This window comes from Protomyctophum bolini (assembly GCF_963924005.1).
Source record: "Protomyctophum bolini genome assembly, chromosome: 20".
NCBI lineage: Eukaryota > Metazoa > Chordata > Actinopteri > Myctophiformes > Myctophidae > Protomyctophum > Protomyctophum bolini.
In genome coordinates this window covers 13,950,746-13,967,346 of record NC_137881.1, presented here as the reverse complement: position 1 = coordinate 13,967,346, position 16,601 = coordinate 13,950,746, and the positions used below count along the sequence as shown (strand labels likewise).

General features: G+C 44.2%; 1 protein-coding gene across 6 annotated transcripts in view; it reads left to right on the top strand.

Moving 5' to 3' along the window:
* arhgef11 (Rho guanine nucleotide exchange factor (GEF) 11) overlaps positions 1 to 16,601 on the top strand; it is a 40,032-nt gene that overhangs the window by 10,839 nt on the left and 12,592 nt on the right. For all 6 annotated transcript variants that reach the window (XM_080791951.1, XM_080791949.1, XM_080791950.1 and 3 more), the window contains 23 exons: positions 28 to 135; positions 324 to 372; positions 552 to 589; positions 1,710 to 1,814; positions 2,367 to 2,435; positions 2,578 to 2,682; positions 2,855 to 2,953; positions 3,428 to 3,470; positions 3,626 to 3,722; positions 4,060 to 4,182; positions 5,826 to 5,849; positions 6,193 to 6,322; positions 6,504 to 6,600; positions 7,657 to 7,686; positions 8,150 to 8,279; positions 8,853 to 9,089; positions 9,884 to 9,931; positions 10,282 to 10,430; positions 11,930 to 12,070; positions 13,495 to 13,571; positions 14,158 to 14,283; positions 15,514 to 15,631; positions 16,387 to 16,535. In XM_080791951.1, the coding sequence (XP_080648077.1) occupies positions 28 to 135; positions 324 to 372; positions 552 to 589; positions 1,710 to 1,814; positions 2,367 to 2,435; positions 2,578 to 2,682; positions 2,855 to 2,953; positions 3,428 to 3,470; positions 3,626 to 3,722; positions 4,060 to 4,182; positions 5,826 to 5,849; positions 6,193 to 6,322; positions 6,504 to 6,600; positions 7,657 to 7,686; positions 8,150 to 8,279; positions 8,853 to 9,089; positions 9,884 to 9,931; positions 10,282 to 10,430; positions 11,930 to 12,070; positions 13,495 to 13,571; positions 14,158 to 14,283; positions 15,514 to 15,631; positions 16,387 to 16,535 (2,292 nt within the window). The remainder of the gene's footprint in view (positions 1 to 27; positions 136 to 323; positions 373 to 551; positions 590 to 1,709; positions 1,815 to 2,366; positions 2,436 to 2,577; positions 2,683 to 2,854; positions 2,954 to 3,427; positions 3,471 to 3,625; positions 3,723 to 4,059; positions 4,183 to 5,825; positions 5,850 to 6,192; positions 6,323 to 6,503; positions 6,601 to 7,656; positions 7,687 to 8,149; positions 8,280 to 8,852; positions 9,090 to 9,883; positions 9,932 to 10,281; positions 10,431 to 11,929; positions 12,071 to 13,494; positions 13,572 to 14,157; positions 14,284 to 15,513; positions 15,632 to 16,386; positions 16,536 to 16,601) is intronic.

The window sequence follows — 16,601 nt, the reverse complement described above, 5'->3', positions numbered from 1 at the left end:
AATCACATAACACTGACCCGTCGACAGGACTTGATGGAGGAGCTGTCTCGGAACCCCTCTACATCGCTAGAGGAGAGAATCGCAAGTGCCAAGAAGCGGGCTCACCAAGTGCGGGTTAAGATTCAGCAGGATCTGGTGAGGACGACTTGTTGTCAATGGGTTTTAAAATGAATCTACGCTCTTGATTGATCTGACCTGTACTCTATGCTGTTAGGCGTTGCTGTCCCACAGGTGTTCAAGCATACCAAAATTTAAGCAAATGCAATGCATGGATAGACGCCTTTCACCGTCCTTTAACTGAACCCTCTCCTCTGTTTCCCAAGGAGGGAACCCGGTCAGAATCTGTGACCAACTATCTCATTGCAGGAGAAGGTTTGTGTCCCATTATCTTCATTTTCAGTGTGTTTATGTTGTTTGGTGAGATAGTTTGGGGGAAATCAAGGACGTACAAATGTACTGTAGGACGGCGTTAATCCAGAATATTAATGATGCATTTGTGTTACTGTGAAACATGGTGGATTGAACTGGATTGCCATGTTGTGTTTTTGCAGGTCGATTGTCAGTGGACTCCAGTGAAGGAGACATGGAGGTGAGCTCCAGCCTTTAATGCAACAGAATCACACCCCACTAGTGTTTGTGTGTGTAATGGTGCTAGGGTTGCACAATTATGATCAAAATTATGATTATGTTCATTTTCCTTATCGTGTGATAAACAAAGTTATAATTAAATACCAATTCCAACTGCCAGTGGGGGTAAGGTCTGACATCTCTTACTAATAAAACGAAGCAAGTGTATCTGTTTTTTACAGGGATGGCCTAAGTGTATGAAATAATGTCCGGTTCGGGATATTGGCCTCTGATTCGTCTGTGCACTCAATAGATGTCTGTGATTGGTTATGATGCTCACATGCTGAGCTTGATTTTGGTGATAGTGACACCAAATAGAGTGCATAATTCATTGTAACACATGACAATGAATGTATGTATCGCAAGCTGCTGATGTCGCTCGCAGTTTCGAATAATATTCAGTTTCTTTGTGCAATTATTCGTCCTTTGCTGTTAAGATCATGTCCATTGATGGACTGTGCAGCCCTGGCACGTTTGTGACATTCCCAATCACATGGATTGAAGTTCTCAGACACCATGACTGATTTCAGTTATTTGGATTCCATAGAAGTCAGCATGCCTTCTATTTACAAGCTTACAAAATGTGTTGTAAGCTTGTAGATGTCTTCCAGAAAACCCTAATGATCTCGGATTTTTCATAACTGCGATCGTCAACGCCTCAAATCTGAAATTTGTTCAACTGGTTAGCTGTATGGCAACCAAATGAATCATAATACTGTACATTTACGATTGGACATACAGCGCTAGCGTATGGTGGCTCCTTTCACGCTCTTTCACAAATTATACAACAGGTTGTTTCGAGGAAGCAATCTGTTTGGTTGAAACGCCGTTCCTTAAACGCAAAGGAACACCTAATCACTTCTGCGATACCTTTCGGAACTCGCCCTGCGGGCGAATTCCTACGGCACCACAGGCGTGCATTAATGACGATAAAGAACACCCTCTCATCTCTCATGTGATATCGCTTAATTAAATATTAGGACTTGGCCTAGCAGCATTTGTCAGTTGTGAGATTTTATTTTGCTTTAAATCCATGCAATCATTACAACCCACCCCCCTACCCTCCCCCTGCTCCTCCCCAGGCCTGTGAGAGCCCCCACTCCTCCCCCTGTTCATCCACCTCCACCTCCTTCAGGATTCCCCAACACAGGCGACAGGGCTCCGACACACACACCACCTCTGATTCGGTGAGACTGACATCGCCGGCCATTGTTTTTGGTACAACTACACTGTCGCGTCAAGAAAGCGCCTAGAGCAGGCGGCTTTTGCGGGTTTTGAAACGGCTAGTAAATGGAAATGACACTCGCGCACGGCTTCAACTTGTAGCATCGGCAAAAACGGAAACGCTTTGCCAACGCTACAAATTGAAGCCGCGCGCAAGCGTCATTGCCAGTCTCCAGGTGTTTAAAAACCCGGAAGAGATGTCTGCTCTAAGCGCTTTCTTGACGCTTCTTCGCGCGCATTTGTGCCCGCACTCTTTTCTCTTTGGGTCTCGTCTCTGCGGCTTTCCTTTTTCCCCCTCTGTTCTTCGTAATTCTGTGTCTCTCTCTTGGTGTCTCCTGCTGCCTCTGTCTTCCTGGTGCACACATACGCACAGCAGACACTTTGAAAAGGCCTCCTGACTCGCATGCATGCAGACACGAGCTGTGAAAGGAACCGGCAAAGCTACTAATCCTTCACTTCGTGTGCCAACTGCAGCTCCCTGACATCAGTCATTTTGTGTGTGTGTTTATCTGAAGGGTGGTAAAGCACAGATCATTGGCCCTGAGGAAGAGGAGGAAGAGGATGATGGCTATGCCTTCAATGAGGTAACATGAGCGAGCCTCAACAAGCCTCAATTCTGCCATATCTGGTCTCGTCTTCCTCACCCAATTTGCCCTCCCCCATTTCTGTCTTTCCTCTCACTGTCTCACTCTCACCGACTCTTAAATCCCCCCCCCCCCCCTTCAGATGGATGGTCCGTTCCAGGATATAGAGCTATTAAAGTCTCGGCCGGCCCACATGACGGTGTTCATGAGATATGTCTTCACTCAGCTGCTGGACCCCAACCCATTGGTCAGTGTCTGTCTGTCCCATTCATATGACAGTCTGTCATACATGTCATTGCTTTATCACCCCAAATGTTAAGTGGTATTATTTGATATACATTGACGTACGTGTGTGTGTGTGTGTGTGTGTGTCTGTGTGTGTGTGTGTGTGTGTGTGTGTGTGTGTGTGTGTGAGACAGTTGTTCTACTTATCTGTGGAGGCCTACCTTGGTTCCAGTCCCAAAGACGCTCGCTCTCTCGCCCCTCAGATTTGCTCCCACTTCCTGGACCCTGACGCAGTACGTGTTGGTTTTATATACTGAAAGCGTGTGTATATACACTATATAACTGTTCCATATTTATAATGTTTGGGGTTCTATTGGGTTTGAGTGTCTGTCGTAGGTTTTGGAGGTTAAAAGATTTTAAATTTGATTGCAATAAAACCAGGATAATCGTCAATGTCCCTCACATGAGCGTAGATGTCCTCACGAGTGTCTGGATTTTTCCAGATTTGGCTCAATTTGTTATTCTATTATGCAACCTTATAATTGATTGTACTAGCCCTTACCCGTTGTGAGATATTGTCATTGTGATATAATGGGTGTTGGCGAGTGCAGTTTTAAACATATTTTCATTATTATTGGGATAAAATACCGGTAGTCAATTCCAATTATTTTGTTTTTCATTGTGACTGTCCTGACGTACTGCATTTATTTCTCGCCTCATCGTGTCTGCACTTCCTCTTGACTAATTTATGTCTTTTCTGCCTTCAGCCTTTGAAAATCAAAGTAAGAGAGGAGTACCTCACAGACATAGGTAAGACGTCCTATAGACACCTGCTTCTTGTAGAATTAACTAAGCACTGCTATCGGTTATGTTATTGGCTTGTTGTCCATTTTCTTTTTCATCCTTTTGTAGGCCCAAATGCTAATTATTCTGTCCTCTGCTCCACTCTTCTCTATTCTTCTCAGAGAGCCGACTCCATGCCCAGGAGGACATCCGAGGGCCGCTGTCTGAGCTCCAGCAGCAGGTTCTCCCTGACATCCAGGATCAGATACAGGACTACAGGTACCATGATCCTCCTTGGCTCTGACTTCCAATGTCTGGGGGGATTTATATTTGTGTTTTAAGAAGCCAAACCAAAAACTAACTGATAAAACGATTGTGTAAATCTCTAGATTTAATGTGTTTATTTGGGAGAGACGGCATGTATTAATGAATGAAACATGGTGTAATTTAGTCTCTAGTTGGAAGAAGGGGGTATCATGCACTCCCATGTACCATTCTTTTGCAACTTAGTGCTGCCATTATGGAAAAATATCTTAGCCAATATTGCACTGAACAAATAAGGTTTCTATACCCATGTTTTGAGTGTTAAGGATCATAATGAAAGTGTGTCTCCTAGGAACAAGCAGATGATGGGCCTGGGTTCTCTGTTTGGAGAGGGAGACCTGCTACAACTTGACGGAGACCCAGCTAAAGAGAGACAGGTGGTGGACAGACAGGTCACTGCCCTCTGGGAGATACTGTGAGTCTACTGCTTTTAAACCATACGGGGGAGAGTGATGGTGTGTGTGTGTGTGTGTGTGTGTGTGTGTGTGTGTTTCTGCTCGCCTCTGTCCACGGTTATAGATACAGATGGGTTTCATTTCCTACACGTTGCCTCCAGCTTGTCCAGGCACTTTAACAAACACAATTGCCTGTTTTTGCGGGTGGGGAGGGCGGTCTCTGTTGCTGCATGCACTGTTGACTCATACAGCTTGGCGAGGGGCGGCTACTCCGCATGCAGTGGAACTGGGGAGGATAGTATGTTCAATCTGAGGAATTTCACTGGGAAGGAGTAACGTACAATGTCAAGTCAAAAGAAGCAGCTGGCGACGGCATGTGTATCTATTGGAGGACAGACACCCGTTTTTAACCCATTTAGGCCTGACGTCGAAATTTAAATAAATTCTTCTAAGTCCTCCCGTTTTCTGAACGTTTTTTCAAAAATAGCAGACCTACAAGTTCATAGCGCCACTCGGTGGTGCGCTATGAGCTTGTAGATCTGCTATTTTTCAATAGCTAAATTATAACATAATGTTTTAAAACACCAAAAGGGGTTCTCGCCTAAAATGGGTTAATGTAGACCACACCAATGCCACCAGTTTGTCCCAAACCAACCCTTTGGTAAGACCAAACCGTAGGCGTCAGCAGTGACACAGAGAGACTACATGGGGCTAATTGGCAGAATAACGACTAAATTGTAACAACATTTAAAGAAATATAAACAAAAAAAGGTATACCATTAAAATAGGTTTACCTGACCTTAAAGCACCAGTGGTTAATTTTTATAAGAACGATAAGGGGAATGCCTAATTGGTAACAATCATAGAAAACGCTTCAGTGAGAGAACCAGCATCCTGCACAGGACTTGAGGTGCTAGATTATGTTCATCTCTATTCAAAACAACGTTTTTCAAAGCTCTCAAATGTTTGAGGAAGACGTGTATGCTGAACAAGAGTTTTATCCAATGGTGTACAAACAACCTGTTCCTGCAATGCTCTTTACAAAGGGTACAAAGAGTTTAGCAGAGCTCACGGTCAGACATAAGAGCAGAGTTCAGAAGATGGTGAGAGGAGAGGAGCTCACATTATTTACTTAAGAAAGAAGGTGTGCGGGGAGGTGTGGCGAGTGTCAAAACATCAGGATACATACTAGCGCTTGAATTAGGAATTCTAATATCATCTAAACAGAATCTCACATGGCGTTAAGGTTAGTGAGACGGGGTTGCCAAGCAACAGGCCCAAATATAAGCAGGCTAATAAAAAAAAGTTATTGCCAAGAACCAGGGAGAGTATCAAAGGTCACAGCCACACACAACCACATGACATTTTCTACTGTACACACAAGCCAGGGACAGACACACACACACACACACACACACACACACACACCGACTCCCATCACATGACCGGCATCCTCCCAGCCAGTTTTCAGCTTTTCCACAGTGGTGTCTGAATCAGCTGCAGGTAACTGGGATAAAATGGAGACCCGGCTTTGAAATGGAGACCCGGCTTTGAATCGACCCAGCGTTCGATGTCAGAGCTGTTTGTTTTTTTTTACCGTGGAGGGATTTAATGAGCGTTTCTTTCTTTCTTTCTCGTCTCTCTCTTCCCCTTCCCACCACAGCTCGAAACACGAGGAGGACCGAAGGTAAGACAGAGTGTGTCATCTTATCGCCCGACCCCTTTTTTACAGTAACATGGAGCACTTGTGAATTATCATCTGCTCCTCTAACTCACTTGTTATATTTGTCTTTTTTGCACACCACTTTACCACATCCCTCCTCCTTTGCCCTCTTGTCTCCGGATCTTTATCGATCCTCTTTCTTTTTTTCCTTTCTCTCTCTTTCTCTCTGCCTCTCGTGTCACTGCCCGTCCTCTTTTCTCGTTTTCTCTCCTCTCTCCTGTCGTCTCCTGTCCACCTCTTCTCTCCTCTCGTCTCCTGTCCTCCTATTCCCTCTCTCTCTCTCTCTGCTGTCGTCTCGTGTCCACAGTTCTCCTCTGGCCTCAGTGGTCTTGTTGTATCTCCGCCATGCCGGCATCAAGCTGAGGGACTCCAAGGTTTTCCCAGGGCTCAGCACAGAGCGGGAGAAGTGGTTGGCCTTCTTCCCCAAGACCAAGAAGGTAATGGGCCGGGGTTTGGTGCATACGATATAGCTTACCTCTCAGTGTTTATGCTATATTTATATATTCTGTAATAAGACAAAATGATTATTTTTTTTACTTGTCTTAAGAAGTAGTATATCTGCCCTAATTTGTTAAGCTTCCATTGAATAAAACTGGACTCATGTTGCTCTGTTTGTAGCTGAGCGGTACCAAAAAAGAGAAGGACGGAGAGGAGAATAAGAAGAGAAATCCAATACTCAAATATATCGGCAAACCACGGAGCACCTCGCAGTCCAGTAAGCACGCACGCACACACACTTGGTTTGCCCATGGACTTGATTTATGCTTTTTGTTGTCATATTGCTGTGAAATCTGTTGTGCATCATCAGTATTGCCATTTGCAACACTGAAGGCAAAACAAAATACTTAACAATCACATAATACACAAAGACACCTTTGACCATACATTTGGTCTGGGATTACGTTCCATATTTAATTTCATGATTGACTGACCACTATGTGTACTCAGAAAATATACTTCTTCCTCTTTATTTGTTACTCATTTCCAAAATGCTAGGAGCAGTAAATACATTTGCTACGAAGTAAAACATTATTATTACTTCTTCGTTACAATCTCTCTAAATATAAAGTCCATATTTATATAGCAGACATTTTTTATATAGTGAAGTTTATCAGAGATCCAAAACGACATAAAAATAAACAGGTACAGGCTTTAGTTTAGACATAGTATTGGTCCGACGGTCATTAGACCGACAACCTAGCAGTGCATGTCCGACCACATGTCTGACCGTTGTTTCTGCATGTTGGTCTGTCGGTGTGTCTAATCTGCGTGTGCATCCCAGACAAACATCCAAACCATAATGAAATGATCAAAGTATGTTTGCAATATAATCCAGCCATATGTGTTTGGTACGGCTGGCGGCTATGGCCCATCCAAAACACATCAAATCACACTAAATATAATAAACCATGGCCAGGAGTCCTGCCAGGCTAACCCAAAAACACACCAATCCAACAAAGGGCGCATTATTTAGCACGGTTACCTCCTTGTCCACTAGTACTAGTACATTATTTAGCACGGTTACCTCCTTGTCCACTAGTACTCCGCAGTATATATAACGCATGCCCTCCATTCCCCACTGACTGCATGTGAATTCCAGATGCACTCATTCATTGATTTCAATCAACAATATAGATTTCTTCCTCATTTATTTCCATCCCATGTTTGGCTTGACTGATTTTTGTATTGGTGAATGTTTCATTGGTTTCCCCATTATTTTAATTTCATTGTATATTTTTGTTGTTGTTCTCGGTTGGTTTTGGTCTCCCAGCATTCCATGTCCCGCTGTCTCCCACTGAAGGTACACATTCCTCTTTGTTTTTTCCTGCTTGTTGCCTTTTTTTTGTTTTTTTTTTATAGATTGATTTTGTTCATCAAAACTTGAGCTGTGCTTGTGTGTGCGTTCATGTTCTTATTATGGTTGTATGCATGGATTAAAGTTCTGTCTCAGCCATGACTGCTTTCAGTCATTTGGATTCCATAGAAGCCAGCATGTGCTGCACACTGAAAATAGCAGATCTACTGAGCTTGTAGATTGCCTATTTTCAGTCATTAGTTATTTTAAGATGAAAGAGTATTTGTAGTGATCAAACTAGCAATAGAATACAAGTTTAGAAGTATCTTCCAGAAACATGAATGGTCTCATAAATGTCATGATTTCTTCAGCTGGTCGGCTTTAATATCATCATTACATTTTCAGTCTTGAGATTTCATTTTGTGTGCATGTGGAGTAACTTTATTTATTTTAACTCCATTTATTACAGTGCGTTCAGGAAATGTGAGGAACATCATCCAGCAGTTTGAGAACCATACGGAGGTCCCGGGGGAGGAGGAGGGGGGCCCCGACACCCAGAGGCTGTCCACCAGCAGCCTGGGAGACGACGGCATGGAGAGGTGACTGACTGACTGACTGCTACTGCTGGGGGGTGGCTTGGTTAAAGATGGGGTGAAATGGCTTTTTTTGGGGTCATTTTATTTTGAAGTTTCAGTCTGAAACGGACGTCTGTGTGTTTCTGAACCAATTAGAGCATCGCAACCCTTCAGGCTATGGGACGTTAGTATCCACGTGAGTGGACTGTTTCTAAGTGAGAGACAGAAAACATTTCATTTTTCATTTCACTACGTCTTTAAGATCATTTCTCCTGACTGCAGACTTCATTCCAGAACTACAATATGAACCAATCTTACATGTCCCATCCCTGTTTAATTTAATATTTAAACCAAATAAATTAACTTAATTTCCATTGTTGTCCTTGAAATTAAATCTATAACGATTTTTATATATTCTCTATTACTTTCCACTCTTTTCCATCTCTCTCTCAAATCATACCAAACTTTGTATAACAATCTTTCTTTCTCTCTCTTTCAATGTGTGTGTGTGTGTGTGTGTGTGTGTGTGTGTGTGTGTGTGTGTGTGTGTGTGTGTGTGTGTGTGTGTGTGTGTGTGTGTGCGTGCGTGTGTTTCAGTCCTACCATCTCGGTGCGTCTGGCGCGCAGCGAGTCTCTGAAGGCCCAGGGGGAGGGGCGGCGGCGGGGGGGAGGCGTGGTGCCCTCCTCCTCCGGGCCGGACTTCGTGGTGCCTCGTTCCCGTAGCGACGTGGACATGGAGGACTGTGGAGGGGGAGGGGAGGAGAGGGAGGGGCCGGCAGGGCCCAGACCTCTGCAGCACAGCGCCTCGTCCTCGGCCTCCAGCAGCTCTGCACGGTGAGAGGACACACACACACACACACACACACACAGAGTGCTGAATCAACCCCTCCGAGGGCCCTGGAGCTATACCAGGTTCCCCTATAAAGTCTCATCTTAGAGGGATGGATAGGGACGTACTTGATGTGATGTACTGTTATGTATTTTAACCCATTTAGGCCTGACCTCGAAATAAAAAAAGAATCCTCTAAATCCTCCAGTTTTCTGAAATAAATATTTTCAGATCTGCTATTTTTCAATAGCTAAATTATAACATAATGCTTAAAACACCAAAAGGGGTTCCCGCCCAAAACAGGTTAAAGTATTGTTCCGTTCAGTGTGAGAGGACCTCAGTGGAAATAAGTCTTTGCTATAATCGCTCATTATAATGTTGTATTATTATGATTGCTTTTCTAAATCAAATCTTATCAAAAAGGGAAAAAAAATCAAACGCGTGCATGTGATTCACGTGCGCGCAACACAATCAAGAACGACACCAAAATTTGGTGTCCAAATGCTGAATCAGCGAAAACATGCGAAAATCGACGGTCCTTCCGGCAGCCTTCCGGGTGCTTCAACACTGAGCAACTTCCACTGACATGAATAGCGGAGGGGGCGGAGCTTCGCGCCAGTTCAGTCTCTATCCTTTTAATACTCTATGGATTTGGTATATTTGTGTCTCCTCTCTCCTCCCACCGGTTAAGAAACTGTTGGACGACCAAAAACAATTGCTGGGATCCCTGGGTTGCTTAGCACTCTCTCTCTCTCTCTCTTTCCACCCCTCCAATTTCTCTGCTCTTTCTCATCCTCAGGTCTCTAGAGACTGCAACGCCCCCATACACCCCCAGGTCCAGACGCAGGTGGGTTCCTGCAAGCCTGCATAGATTTGATCAATTGATTTCATTGGTTAAGATTTTCTTTTTGTGCTTTTTTGGGGGGAAAGTCCGTAATGTTCATTTAACTTGGAGATTGCACTCCAGTTTTACACTTAATAAACTGACACAGGTGTTTATCATGAGAGATGTGTGTCAAGATGTGAATTGTCAAATTTCAGAAGCAATTGAAAGGAGGACAAAATAACTAGCAATGATTGTCTGCTCTGAATAATATAACTTGCACCTGTGCATTTGCATGTGACGGCATCGTAGCTGCTGCCAAAATGTCAATGATGAATGAAAACTGACAACGGTGTTTGTGTCCTCCCATGCAGGAGCATAGAGACTCCGTTGGCCCTGCTCCCAGACGTCTCGGCCTTGGAGGAGGAGGTGAGCGACGGTCACAACTGGCAGGAGACCGTGTCTCCTCAGCTCCTCTGCACCATCAGCCCGCGGGAGGTGGACAGACAAGCCGTCATCTACGGTAAAACCCACCGTCGGAACCATGACTTCTTTTTACAGCTTGGTGCCTAGTAGCCATCTAGATTTAGAACAGTGGTTTTCAACCAGTGGTCCAGGGACCACGGGTGGCAGCCTTTTTTCCGACAGCATTCTAGCCGACGGGGCAACGATCCGATCCGCAGCGGAGGGACATTCGTTGCGATGCGAAAAAGCGATGGTCCGACATGCGCTGCTCCCGTGCTTGCGGTTAGGGTTAGGTTAGGATTGAGGTTTCGGATCAATATGCTGTCGGAAAAAAGACCTGCACCTGGGACCACCGGGTTGGGGTTCCAGGTGGTCCCCAGCTAAATGACACAGAGTGTAAAATGAAACGGGTCCATTTGGTTTCATTTTACGCTCTCAGGAATGATTAATATTGTTAAACATTTGCATTACTTAATTTACAAAAAGTCTACACAATTAGAGAATGTAAGTTAATTATGTGGACACATTTTTATCCAACAATAACAAAGTCTTTAGTTTTGGGTCAGCAAGGCTAAATCTCATCAAATGGTGGTCTGTCTATCTCTGTATATATTTCTCCATCTCTCTGTCCCCATCAAAATCCAATCAATGGTAATGTGTAGGCATTGTTCAAGACACTTCAGTGTCCCTATGTAAAAGGTTGAAGGAAAGCGATTTTTGCAGTTGAGGGCAAAGTAGCGAAGTGGGGTATTTTATTTATTTTTTACAAAGACGTCCTAGGACATCTGTGGACGACATAGCAGATCTACAAGTTCACACATAGTGTGCTACAACACACGTGAGCATGTAGATTGGCTATTCTCTGGTGTAAATGGGGGGGGGGGGGGGGGGGGAGGAGCCGACCTCTGGGGGACCCTAGGGTTTAAGTGTTTAATTAAAATGCCTTTGATCATGTACATTATGTTCAAATAGCAACCTGTCTGTTGCCAGCCTTAATAGTTAAGAGTCTTTTAGACAGTCGAATATGAAATAAATCACACCTGTGTGAACCAAGTGGTGCAACTCCCCTCTCTAAAAGCTGAATAACTCCTAATCTACGGAGCTCTCCATGGTTTGGTCCATTAGCGCGTTTTCGGAGGTTTTTGCTGATAATCCGGTGGTCTAGATGGAAACATTGGTGCTTTCTAGAGCAAGGATGGCTATATTTTAGCTTGCTAGCATTGACGCTATTTATGTCGCAACAACATCCACACACGGGTGCGGGTGCGTGCGCACACCAGTGGTGCGCGCGCACATGCACGGCACTACACACACGGGTGCGGGTGCGTGCGCACACCAGTGGTGCACGCGCACGCATGCGCACACCACTCGTGCTCATTGACATGCGCACACCACTCGTGCTCATTGACGTACACAAACAAACAAACAGGTACATGGACATTGCGAGCTGGTTGTAGAAGTGGTTGCACCACTTAAAAATATCTAGATCCATTAAACAAAAAATTATCGTAATAAAATCCAACTGAATTCCCCTTTGTCGACTCTCCTCTTCCGTAGAACTGTTTACGACGGAGGCGTCCCACCTGAGGACACTGAGGGTTCTAGACCAGGTGTTCTTCCAGAAGATGAGGGACGTCCTGAGGCCAGACGAGCTGTCCTGCATCTTCCCCAACCTGAAACAAGTCTACGAGCTCCATGGTGGGTGTGTGTAGTGTGTTAAAACGTTCAATGTGAAAGAATACATTTCCAAAGATTTGCACACATTTTCACGATTTTGCAAAAATAGCAGATCTACAAGCATGTGTATGTGTTGAAGGCGTGCGCTTGTATTTCTATACCTGTGAGGACCAAATGTCCCCAGAAGTATAGTAGAAAAGAAGATGAATATTATGGTTAAAAAATATATAATTTGAGTTCTCTCGGGTTTCGGTTAGGATTAGGCATTTAGAGGTTAGGTTTAGGGGCCCAGAGCAGCCATCTGCTTGGTGAAGCTGAAACCGAAGCTCTACAAGGTCACAATGCCGTGTCTGTTTGAGCTTGTGACATTGGCGTGCAAATGAGTATAACTCAGTATAAAGTAAGGCTTTTAAGGTCATGGTTAAAAATATAATTTATAAAATTGTCGTCCTAATTTCCTTATATCTAACAAAATGTACTGTGTATGAGCGTGCATGACCTGTATGTGTGCTTGTCTCTGCATGCACTCTCATACGTGTCTGCCTCTCATACTATGCCTGCATTAGTAAGACTAGCTCTGCTTTGTGTACACTGAAACCAGTTGTCATTTGGGTCAATATGTATTCAGACTCGGAGCAAATATGTATTCAGACTCAGAGCAGTGTGTCGCACTGGTAATGGTAAATCTCTGCCCATAGGACTGCTTTGTCAATATGGATTGTTGTATTTAATGGACCCAACATATAGGCACAATATGTATGATTGTATTTAATGGACTTAACATAGAGGCACACTTGCTGTTTTGTTGAGGCATAATACTGAGTGATATGTTCTGTCTGCCGCCCCTATGTTAGTTAGGTAGGGCGGTTGTGGCTCAGGAGGTAGAGCAGGTCGTCCAATGATCCCTGGGTCAGCGGTTCGAATCCCGGCTCCTCCTGTCCATATGTCGAAGTGTCCTTGGGCAAGGCACTGAACCCTACATTGCCTCCAATGAGTTGGTCGGTGTGAGCTTGCCACCATTGGTGTGGGAAGTGAGGACGCTGGCGTCGACTGTTCGCCACTTCACCTCCCAATGTATGAATGAATGAACCATTGTAAAGCGCTTTGAGCGCCATAAAAATGCTATTCATGTTTTAGTTTTTTTTTTCTTCACTGTTCTAAAGCATGTAGTCCAAAGTCACTGCTCTCACAACTGTTGCAACAGGCTGGTGTTCAAGCTGAGTTCAGGTCAGGTCTGACTGAGCCACGTTTCAGTTTGAATCTAAACAGGTGTGTTGTAAAACCCGGCCAGACCAAAGTGGTTTAACACATTTATCACTTGAGTAATCAATAAGAAAACCCTCTTCCCTGCCGATTATTTTTTTGAGTGGTGCAACCACTTGGGAACAGTACAGTCACCACTTGATTCAGTTCTCTCATTCATCTGTTTTGGTGTTATGTTGCAGCAAACCTCTGTGAGGCGATGAAGAAGCGAAGAGAATCCCCTGTCGTTGAGAAGATCGGGGACATTATGTTTGCCAGGGTGAGTGTTTGTTTATTAATGCATCTGTGTACAACCCAACCCCTTGTGTCTCGGCCACTTTGAACCTGTCGTCTCTACTTTGTAGAGTTCCGGAAGATAATTTCCCATTCATTTTTCCCATAGACATTTCAGAAAGTATTTATTTAAAGACCGAACAAATGATTAGAAAGAAAAAAAGTGCAAGGTACAACACTTTATTTTGTTTCTTTGACTTTTACTTGCTAATTATTTGTTCGGTCCCCAATTTTTTTGGTTTATTGCCATGATTTGTCAGGAGCCGAGTTGGCTTTGTCTGAGGCTTAAAGGTCTTTAAATAATTACTTTTTGAAACGTCTATGGAAAAAATGAATGGGAAACTCTTCTGGGCCGCTGGTCGTTCTGAAAGAGGGCGGTACGGCGAGACTCTGCTAAAGTGTTGAACGCAAGTCTTAGTGGCTAAGCTTGAGTGATTAATTGTTGTTATGGTAAAGCTTGTTTGGAGGGAATCACTTTAGCGTGTGTGTGTGTGTGTGTGTGTGTGTGTGTGTGTGTGTGTGTGTGTGTGTCTGTGTGTCTGTGTGTCTGTCTGTGTCTGTGTGTGTCTCAGTTTGAGGGGCCAGCAGGAGAGGAGTTCTTGGACCACGTGTCCCAGCTGTGTAATCAGCAGTCTGAGGCACTGGAGCTCATCAAGAACAAGCAGCGAAAAGATCCACGCTTTGCGCACCTTATCCAGGTAACACACCCATATATGGAGTTCTTTGTCAGGCATTCCCAAACATGGAGTCTATGTAGATGTCAGAACATCATTTTGATGTCAGAACAAACATTGTGATTGTCAGAACAGGCCAGCTCCATATATGGAGATATAGGGTTGATCAGGTCCAGAGCCCGGGGAGAGGCTTTTGTACTGGTTCTGGACAACAGGCTATCTGATGGACTCGACACCGGGCCTGTGGGGGGTGTGGAACACGTGTGTCAAATTTTAAGTCGCCGAGGCGAACGTTTTTCGAGTTACGTTGATTACAGCCGTACGTACACACAGAGACATGGTGCATTTATATTATATATATGACATAATGTCTTTATGATATGACATAATGAGATGACATATGAAATGAAACCATGTGTGATGATATTAGATTTAGGATTGATAATATACTTTTACGGTAGTATAACTCGGTTTACTTTCCACAACAACAATTTGGTGCCTGTTCAGTTGTATTTTTGCTAAATGAAACATTGGGATTGACAGATAAGTGCTAATAGATGGCTTACATTGGTTAAGAATCTGAGTTTGTGTCGAAGTGTCCTTGAGCAAGACACTGACTGAACCCCTAATTGCCCCCGATGTGCAGGTTGGTGCCTAGCATGTTTTCCTCCGCCATCAGTGTGAACTGTGAACGGGTGAATGTAATGAACTGTGAACTGTGAACGGGTGAATGTAATGCACAATCTATGTAAATCTATAAATGCACCATTTACCATTTATTCATCAGTCTCTTCCAGTGTTCATTTTGTTGACTAAGACTAAAGACTAAGTCGACTAAGGTTTTTCAGATGACTAAATAGGACTAAGACTAAATGGTGTGTTATTCAAAATATTGTGAAGAAAATGAACACTGGTCTCTTCATATGCCAATAGTCAATTATGTAAAAGATTTTAAATTGATAGGCCTGGCCAACCCACTGAAGAGAAAAAGAAACCAGCCACATAACTTTCGTGGTCCGTCTGTTGGCGTCACCCTGACAACCAACAACCAATACAATTTGGGACAATTTTCCTAATGCCTATATGCAATTTTTCCACTATTTAAATAAATAATATATATATTAAATAATATTGTATACATACATGTGTGTCTGACAAGATTTTTACTTCCAACTCTTCCACAGGTAATAAATAAATAAACAGCATTTAGTGTTTACTGGTGAACTGAGCTGTGCATGTGTTGCTTTCATATAGGAGTGTGAAGCCAGCCCTCACTGCAGGAGACTGCAGCTCAAAGACCTGCTGGTGTCAGAGATGCAGAGACTAACCAAGTATCCTCTACTGCTGGACAACATCATCAAACACACAGAAGGTGAGTGCAGGGCGCACGCACGCGCACACACAGACCCCTTTTCCACCGGTTGGTTCCCAATGGGAACCGGTTCAGTTCTTTTTGGTTCTTAGTCCATGAGCCAGAACTCCAAAATTGGAATGTTAATTATGAATTGAGTATGCAGTATCCCGGTGGAAAGGTGGTCACACAGGTGTGGAAATGCATCCGACACGGGCATCCAGTGAGAATCACACTGAGGACGCTACGAGGTTGTGGTTAACGTGCTACCACTGTGCAACTAGAGACTCATTGCATCGTTATAACCAGAGCGCCCGTTGGGCACTGGCCTACTTGGAACGATGCAAGTTGGAAATGCATATCCCCACACAGTTATTTTGTCTGTGTCCCTTTTATGCCCCTACTGAACTCCATACTGTAGTATGGCGTTCTTTGTCAGGCATGCTCAAATATGGAGTCTTATCTATGCAGATGTCAGAACAGCATTGTGATGGCCAGCTCCATATATGGAGATCTAGGGGTGATCAGGTGTGAGAGTGGCTAATTTGGGCCTCGTCCAAAGCCTGGGCAGAGGCCTTTTGTGGCGGTTCTGGACAACCGTGGGTCCGACCGACTCAAGGCCGGGCACTGCACTCCCTGTGGTGGTGTGGAACGCGTGTGTCGAATTTGAAGTCGGTGGGGCGAACGGTTCTGGAGTTATGTGGTATACAGACGTACACACAGACGTGGTGCATTTATAGTTAGATGGTGAATAAAACCCTCTGGTTTTCCTCCAGCTGGCTCGTCGGATCTCCCGTACCTCCAGCAGGCCCTGGCATATTGTCGTGGTATACTGCAGGATGTCAACGAGGTGGTCCGGATAACGGAACACCGGCAACGACTCAACCAGTACCAGCGCAGGCTGGATGCTGCCCCTCAGTTCAAGGTCAACAACTTTATCTGGCATATGTGTGTGTGTGTGTGTGTGTGTGTGTGTGTGTGTGTGTGTGTG